General features: G+C 45.0%; 1 protein-coding gene across 1 annotated transcript; it reads left to right on the top strand.

Moving 5' to 3' along the window:
• The first annotated feature begins 1,720 nt into the window (after positions 1-1,720).
• LOC132393837 (tumor necrosis factor-like) lies at positions 1,721-4,442 on the top strand. Its single transcript, XM_059969229.1, has 4 exons — positions 1,721-2,169; positions 2,283-2,331; positions 2,853-2,918; positions 3,245-4,442. Exons 1-4 carry the CDS (start codon positions 1,996-1,998, stop codon positions 3,655-3,657), a joined length of 702 nt encoding a protein of 233 aa, XP_059825212.1. The 5' UTR covers positions 1,721-1,995; the 3' UTR covers positions 3,658-4,442.
• The last annotated feature ends 4,471 nt before the right edge of the window (positions 4,443-8,913 follow it).

Consider the following 8,913-nt stretch of genomic DNA (forward strand, 5'->3'; position numbering starts at 1 on the left):
CTATCCCAGCACCAACAGTTGCCGCATTTCTCATACACTTGCTTCTCTGTCACATCTGCATCTTTCTGTTATGTTCAGTGATGCTCAGTTGATTCTCGTAATTACCAAGATCCTCACAGCTTTGGTCCTGCTCACCCACACTTGCACCACTTATGTCACTGGCTCCCACATGGACCACAAAAGCTCACTTTTTCCACTCCCAGACCATGTCAAACCAGACGGCCTTAAAAGCATCAGTGAATACACCCTTCTGATTCCTCTGGAAGATCAAGATTGTTTAATGTCATTTGCTGTACACGATTGTGAAGGAGAATGAAATAAGTGTTACTCCAAATCTGACACAGCGCAAAAATAAACACAAAAGATAAGGAATAAAATAGTAATACAAGGGTGGTTATATACATAGATTGATTGTATATATGAGCACAACGTGACACGGGGCATGGATATTGTAGGTACAAAAGGTGACTGATAGGAAATGATAAACTAGTGATGCTGGGAGGGAGTGGGTTAGTGGGTGGTGGTGTTGATCAACCTTACTGCTTGGGGAAAGTAGCAGTTTTTGAGTCAGTGTTCGTGGCGTGGAAGCTATGTGATGGGAGTCGGACAAACAGATCGTGTGCAGGGTACGTGGGATCCTTCGTGATGTTACTGGCACTTTTCTGGCTGCTTTCTATATCGATTTCCTCGAAGGTGGCTGGGCTGGGGGCATTGATGCCTTCCTGTCTGCTGCAGTGCAGTTTCCATTCTGTGCAATGATGCAGCACGTTTGGATGCTCTCTGAACAATACAGAATGACGTGAGTATGGATGTGCAAAGTCCAGCACTTTTCAACCTCCTCAGAAAGATGAGGCATTGGTGAGCTTTCCTGATTGTGTAGGATGTGCTCTGGGACAATGACAGGTTGTGTGAGATTTGCACTCCCAGGAGTTCTTTCAGCTCGCATTTCTTTTGCAAGCACCCTGCACGCTCAACACATTGTGTGACCAGTGAATGCAATCCAAATGTAACGGCTGGCCACCTGAGTGTGCATAGCAAGATCCCACAAATATAATGTTGGGGTGGTGGACGTGGCTGGTGGTTGGTAGATATTATGTGACCAAGTTTTCAGATCCAGCTCTCAGGATCAGTAGAGGTGCCAGAAGGCAAGAAAGATGGATGACAAATAGGGCACGCGGCCCTTAAAACCTAACCCGCTATTCACTCCCATTATGATTCGTCCTGATGAAGGGCCTTGCCCCAAAATGTCGACTCTTTAATTCACTGCATAGATGCTAACTGACCTGCTGAGTTCCTCTAGCATTTTGTGTGAGTGTTACTGGGGATTTCTAGCTTCTGCAGAATCTCTTGTGTTTGTGTGTGTGTGTGTGTGTGTGTGTGTGTGTGTGTGTGTGTGTGTGTGTGTGTGTGTGTGTGTGTGTGTGTGAGTGAGTGTGTGTGTGTGTGTGTGTGTGTGTGAGTGTGTGTGTGTGTATGTGAGTGTGGAGTGTGAGTGTGTGTGTGTGTCTGTGTGTGTGTGTGTATGTGAGTGTGTGAGTGTGTGTGTGAGTGTGTGTGTGTGTGTGTGTGTGTGTGTGTGTGTGTGTGTGTGTGTGTGTGTGTGTGTGTAACCGTATCCGAACACCTCTAGATGTCCGAGCCGCACAATAGTGTGTGATTGACCGTCCCAGTCGAAGCTCACTGACTGAACCACAGTTTACTACTCTACCTTTGTGTCCTGGGACTCTCTCAGTGGCGTTTGGACGCACCACCGAAACGCTGAAACTACCCACCGCTGATCAGAGGAAGCGAGGAGGCGGGTCGGGAGTTACTTCGGCAGCGGCTCAGCTCATATTTCCATTCCACCGAGCGCTTCCCTTTCCGATTACATCACGCCTACTCGTAGGAGATTCCGAAAGTCCAGTATATATAGAGGGGACCTAACTGAGATCCAACAGACATACAAACGCTCTTGACGAGAACTACCCCAGGAGAGCTTCGAACGAACCCAGGATCATGAACCAAGACAACATGCAGTTGGACCCCGAGGCCGGTAAAGTTGTGGTGCTGCGAGAGTCGAGCAGAAGGGGCTGTTTCTGGCCAGCTCTTTGCGCCATTGCCATGCTCGGCTTGGTTGCCGTCAGCTCCTACCTGGTGCTGTGTCAGCTGAGGGGACCCCAGGCTCAGCAGGTACGTGCCCATGCTGCATGGTCTCTGCGGAGACCAGCTCGAAAAAGATTCGGATTAACTGGAGGCTTGGGTTCCGTTCACCTTTTAAATTGCTGTTCTTTCGTTCGCTACAGGATAAAACGGGGCCGGTGATGCCGGAGAAGACTTTTCAGACTAAAGAAGGTGAGTGCCCTTTCCACAGGCAATCTTTGCTCCCTGCCGTAAACCCTCTCACTCAGCGCCAACTCTTTCATTCTGGCTCCCAGCATCTTTCTGTCTCGCTCTCCCGCTCGATAGTGAAGTAAACTCCCCATTGCACCTTTACCTGTTTAATTGTGTCTAAACATTTATTCCTCTCCCCACCTCCCCTTCTCTCCTAGCTCTTCCTATTTCTCTCTCCCCGTGCTTTCTCCGCTCTCTTCCTCCCCTTTCTCACGATTTCAATCTATTGATTCTGTTTTTTTTCCCTTCCCCTCTCGTCTTCTTTCACTACTCTTTCAATATTTCTTCACCCGGCTTTTCTTGCCTTATTCGCTCTCATCCCTCTTTCTCTCCAATATCGCTCTTGCTCCCAATCTCCGTCTGCCTCTTTCATGTGTTTTTCTCTCGCTCACACACGCGTCTTCACATCTTTCCCTTTGAGCATTTTTGTTAGGTACTGAGACAAAGTACACTCCCACTCAATCGACTGCTTTCCTTTCCAGATCTACAACAGTTGATGAAACAAGTTGGGTACGCGGAGAGAGCAAAAATCGCTGCTCACCTCATAGGTAAGAAATGTTTGGGCCAGCAGACAGTGGGTGGGAAGGTGATCTGGAAGTCGAGGGAGGTGGTAGGGGGTATGAGGGAAAGCTGTAAGGGTGGTCCACCACTTCATCTCCCTTCCTCGCAGTTCCCATGATCCGCGTTCAATCCAGACCTCAGGCGCAATTCAGCAACAACTCCCAACAGCTTCTCCAGATTATGTACAGTGAGTCCATTACAGACTTGCATTGGTCCCTGCTAGAAAGTTATAACAGAACAATGGTAAATAGAGTTGAGAAGGAGAAAGTGACTCCAGGCCATTCCATGCTAATGTCCTCCCTCTTTCCCACAGCATTATCCAGCAACAGAGGAAAGGAAGTGATCTGGCAGGATGACACAGACACCACCCTCACAAATGGAGTGGACTTTAAGGGCAACGGCCTGGTCATCAAGACGCCCGGCCAGTACTTTGTCTACACCCAGGTGGTGTTTCATGGCAAAGGCTGCCAGAACAAGGCCACCTACCTCAGCCACAACGTCACCTTGCTCTCCGACAACTACCCAGAGGAAAATCTGCTCCTGAAGGCCACCAAGTCCGTCTGCCACTACGGCTCAACCCAGCAACACTGGTACAAGACCTCCTACCAGGGCGCCATCTTCCAGTTTGATGAGGGTGACCACATCTTCTCAAAAGTCAGTGAGAAGGTGGTGCACTATGTGGACAGGGCTCAGGGAAAGACCTTCTTTGGAATATTTGCCCTGTGAAGAACTCAGTGAATGGTCGGGATTTTCAGACTAGAACACAACAGACACTTAATGGGGCATGTTGTCCTATAGAGCAAAGTTTGGACATTCCACGACATGCTCAGGATAAGCTGATATTCTTTCTGTTTTATAGCATGATATTTATTTTGTATTTAAGTTATTGATCTTACTGAGACAAGTACTCCTAAGGGAGAGTGTAAGTAGGTAATCTCAAGAGGTAATGTGTGAACAATTCTGTCTGATATTCAGACTGTTAAGTTTGTCAGACCAGTTTCTGCATAGAAGCATATCTGGGACATCTATGTGGGTCCTCAATTGTTAGTACTAGCAAGGGAGCAGCCAAACTCCCTGAAGTATATTTACCAAATTGCCAACATATTGGGTCATCCATTTTGAAAAAAGATGCAACTGCTGTGCACCATGATTATCACCAAATCAACTGAAAGTAATTTATTCCACACCCATCGTGAATCAGGTCCCTGCACAAGAGTAGATCACAGTGAGTAAGTTGGCCTGTTTTGCATTTCTGGGTCTTTCTGAGTGGTATGTGATCTGCTTGTCTCTTACTGTATGTTGAATGTTGTGAATACTTGCCAGGCAGTTTCAGTGATGCTGTTACATTGTCTCACAAATTCATTCGGGGAGCTTCCACCCAAAGCACTCCACAGTTATATATTAACTGTGGCAGATTATAGGATTTATATTAAAATGAAATTGCATCTGTTTTAAGGATGTCCATAAATATCAATATATCTCTATATATTTCATGCTTGTTTAAGTTATTACTTGAGGTATTTATTAACAGAATTATTTATTATTTATATTATTCTTTGACTGAATGACAATTAATAAAAGTAACTTAACACTGACACTTTTTCAAATCATTATTCTTTGTGGGTCTGCCTAGGTTGCAAAATTATTGCTGTTTGGGAGGAAACAATTATTGTATTAAATTGAATTCATTACTTACATCCTTCATATACATGAGGAGTAAAAATCTTTACATCTCCATCTAAATGTGCAATGTGCAATTTATGGTAATTTATAACAAATAGTATGTACAACAGGACAGTCAATATAACAAAAAAATACATTTGTGCTGGCATGAATAGATCAGTCTGATGGCCTGGTGGAAGGAGCTTTTATGCTGTGGTACCATTTCTCGGATGGTAGCAGCTGGAACAGTTTGTGGTTGGGGTGACTTGGGTCCCCAATGATCCTTCTGGCCCTTTTTACACACCTGTCTCTGTAAACATCTTGAATAGTGAGAAGTTTGCATCTCCAGATGCTCTGGGCTGTCCACACCACTCTCTGCAGAGTCCTGTGATTGAGGGAAGTACTGTTCCCATACCAGGCAGTGATGTAGCCAGTCAGGATGCTCTCAATTGTGCCCTTAAAGAAAGTTCTTAGAAATTGGAGGCCCACTCCTCCATGCCTGTCTCCATTCCCCCTGTAGTCCACAACCAACTTCTTTGTTTTTGCGACATTGAGGGAGAGTTGTTTTCTTGACACCACTTGAGTCAGGGTGATGATATCTTCTATGTAGGTTGCCTCATGATTATTTGAGATCAGGCCAATCGGTGTAGTGTCATCAGCAATATAATTAGCAGACTGGAGCTGTGGGTGGTGACACAGTAATGGGTATACAGAGAGTAAAGGAGGGTCCTTAGGACATAGCCCTCGGGGGCTCCTGTGTTGAGGGTCAGAGGAACACAGGTGAGGGAGCCACTCTTACCACCTGCTGGCGATCTGACAGGAAGTCCAGGATCCAGCTACACAAGGCAAGGTGAAGGGCAAGGTCTCTGAGCTTCTTGTTGAGCCTGGAGGTTTGAGCCAAGTGGATGTTCAAGCTGAACTTCTGTGTGCTTTTCAAACCAGGAATCAGAATCAGGTTTAATATCAATGGTATATGTTGTGAAATTTATTAACTTCATGGCAGCAGTACAATGATAAATGAAGATAGGCCCAATTTATTCCCACTTCTTGCCACCTGGCTGACACCAATTCCTGTAACACCATAGGATTTTATCTTGTTAAGCAGCCTCATGTGTGGCACCTTACCAAATGCCTTCTGAAAATCCAAGCAAATGGCACTCACTACCTCTTCTTTGTCCACCCTGCTTGTTGCATTTTCAAATAACTCTAACACATTTATCAAGTAAGATTTCCCATTACAGAAACCATGCTGACATTGACTTATTTTATCATTAGTATCCAAGTACTCCAAAACTTCATCCTTATTAATGGATTCCAACACCTTCCCAACCATTGAGTTTGGCTAACTGGCCTATAATTCTCTTTCTTTTTCCATCTTCCCTTCTTAAAGAAGCAATGGCCTGAAAACCTTGCCAGATTCCCCTTAAACATTTCACTTTTCACACTTAACCCATGGCTTCTAGTTCCAGTCTCACTCAACCTCAGTGGAAAAAGCCTACTTGCATTTACCTTTCTATGCCACTCATAATTTTATATACCTCTATCAAATCTCCCCTCTATCTTCTACACTCTAGGGAATAATGTCATAAACTGTTCAACCTTTTCCTATATTCAGGTGCTCAAGTCCTGGCAACATCCCTGTAAATTTTCTCTGCATTTTTCTTTTGCGTCAAATTTATATTTCCACAGCCAGTTGAGATTTGTACTCTGGAGTTTCAGTCTGGGCTCTAGATTAGCTGACATCACTGCTCTCCCCACTCTGAGCCTCAGCCTCCTTCACCCAGATTTCTCACTCTCACCCCTGCATCCTCCATCTCGCAAGCAAAATCACAGGCAATAAATCTGTCCCATCTGTCCCACAAACTCTTTGACTTGCTGCCATCAGACAGGAGGTGCAATAGCATTAAGACAAGAATGATTAGGTTGGGAAACAACTTCTCCCCCCCATCCCCAGCTCATACAGTCCACTCCAGCAGTCCATAATGGATGATTTGAATTCCCTCTCAGCCCCACTCTTCTGTCTTTGACATCTTCACTAACCTATCAATCTCTGCTTTAGATATACCCAATGACCTGGCCTCCACAGTTGCCTGTGGTGATGAATTCCATTGATTCACCACCCTCTGGGTAAAGAAATTCTACTTCTTCTATATTCTAAAGGACATCTTTCTGCTCCGAGGCTGTGCCCTTGGTCCTAGGCTCCCCCACTATAGGAAACAGCTGCTCTACATCCATTCTGTTTAGGCCTTTCACTATTTGATGAGACTTTCCCATGCCCCGCCCCCATTCTTCTAAACTCCAGGCGGTATGGGACTAAGCCATCAAACATTACTCATACGTTAACACCTTCATTCCCTGGATCATTCTCATGAAATTTCCCTGGATCCTCTTTAATGCAGCGTGTTCTTTGTTAGATTAGGGGCTCAAACTCCTCACAATTCTCCAAGTATGGTCTGACCAAAGTTTTATAAAGCCTCATCATTCCATCTTTTTTTTTATTAATTCTACTCCTCTTGAAATGAATGCTAACATTCAGTTGGGAATCTCAGAGAATGGATTAATGGACTGGGAATTTGAAAGTAGGATTGGTAGGTTGTGTTCTGCAGGGGACTCGGGAGCTGTCAGTGAATCAGGGTCATCTTGGTGTACACAGACACCTGCTAGTGATCTTCCGCTTCCACCTCCCCCTTGTGTCTCAACCAACCAAGGAAACTGCTGGCCACAGGAAGGGGAAACAGGATGAGGTGCAAAATGCTCACCCACATAAAAAAAATCACCAAGCAAACGTAACTAGCTCTCACATTGCACACAAACACTCCCCAGTCTGCCATGACCTTTCTCATGAAAGCTGATATAATGACCACACAAACCATGATTTTCCGGTGAGGGACAGTGCGTGAAGGGGATAGCCAGTGGGTACAGTAACCAAACAGTTAGCATGACACTTTATCATGCCAGCAGTTGGGAGATCGGGGTTCAATTTTGTTCAGTTTGTACATTCTCCCTCTGACCACATGTATTTAACTCCAGGTGTTCTGGTTTACCTCTTATATTCCAAAGTCACGCAGGTCAGGGCTAGTAAGTTCTGGGCATGCTATTTTGGCATCAGAAGCTTGGCAGCTCTCTCTCTCTTCCTCACTTTCTCTCACACATTAGGCACATTTAAAGCAGATGTGATAAGTTCTTGATTAGTAAGGGCATTAAAAGTTACAGGGAGAAGGCAGGAGTATACCGTTAAGATAGAAAATAAATCAGCTGTGATCGATCAGTGAAGCAGGCTCGATGGACTGATTGGCCGAAATCAGCTCCAGTATCTTATGGTCTTATAGAACCAACCTCATCCAAAAGCACATCCTAATGTGCACTGAGTCCCATCATTAACTGCCTTGCTCAGCTGCACTGCAGATCAAAAAATCCTCAACCTGGTTGGCTGCTCTCCCTCTCTGCTCCCTGTGCCCTTATCGTAGGACCCTCTTGCAGACAAGTAGGTGTGAAGAGCTTGTTAATACAGCCACAGCTTATAGTGGTGATGATTTTACCAACTACTCCAGAGCTGAGGGTCTGTTGCATCAGGGTCTCTGCAAGTAATGAGCATTTTTACAAAAATCATTGGACTCTGGCATGGTGCCAGTGGACTGGAACATTGCAAATGTCACTCTACTCATTCAGAAAAGAGGAAGGCAGCAGAATGGGAACTATATGCCAGTTAGCCTGAGATCTGTGGTTGAGAAGATGTTGGAGTTAATTGTTATGGATGAGGCTATGGAGCACTTGTTGATACAGGACAAGACAAGATAAAGTCAGCATGGTTTCCTTCAGGGAAATTCTTGCTTGATGAACCTGGTGGAATTCTTTGAGGAGATTACAAATAGGATGGATAAGGGGAATGTAGTGGATGTTGTATATTTGGACTTTCAGAAGGCCTTTGTCAAGGTGCCACACATGAAGCTCCTTACCAAATTAAGACCCCATGATATTACAGGCAAACTACTGGCATGGATAGATCAATGGTGATTGATAGGAAGCAACAAGTGAGAATAAAAGGATAGTTTTCTGGTTGGCTGCCAGTGGCTAGTAGTGTCCTGTGGGGTCGGTGTTGGGTCCGCTTCTTTTTATGCTGTATATCAATGATGGAATGGGTGGCTTTCTTGCCGAGTTTGCAGATGATGTGAAGATTGGTGGAGGGGCAGGTAGTGTTGAGGGAACAGGGAGGCTGCTGAAGGACTTAGACAGATTAGGAGAATGGGAAAGAAAGTGGCAAATTAAATATAATGCTGAAAAATGCATAGTCATGAACTTTGGTAGAAGAAATAAATATGC

This window comes from Hypanus sabinus, chromosome 5, assembly GCF_030144855.1.
Source record: "Hypanus sabinus isolate sHypSab1 chromosome 5, sHypSab1.hap1, whole genome shotgun sequence".
Taxonomy (NCBI): Eukaryota; Metazoa; Chordata; class Chondrichthyes; order Myliobatiformes; family Dasyatidae; genus Hypanus; species Hypanus sabinus.

Bases quoted from the DNA above. Each gene is read 5' to 3' on its own strand.
- LOC132393837 (XM_059969229.1), top strand. From the start codon at position 1,996: ATGAACCAAGACAACATGCAGTTGGACCCCGAGGCCGGTAAAGTTGTG. The intron at 2,170-2,282 runs GTACGTGCCCAT...CGTTCGCTACAG, and splicing joins GGGGACCCCAGGCTCAGCAG to GATAAAACGGGGCCGGTGAT. The intron at 2,332-2,852 runs GTGAGTGCCCTT...TTTCCTTTCCAG, and splicing joins GACTTTTCAGACTAAAGAAG to ATCTACAACAGTTGATGAAA.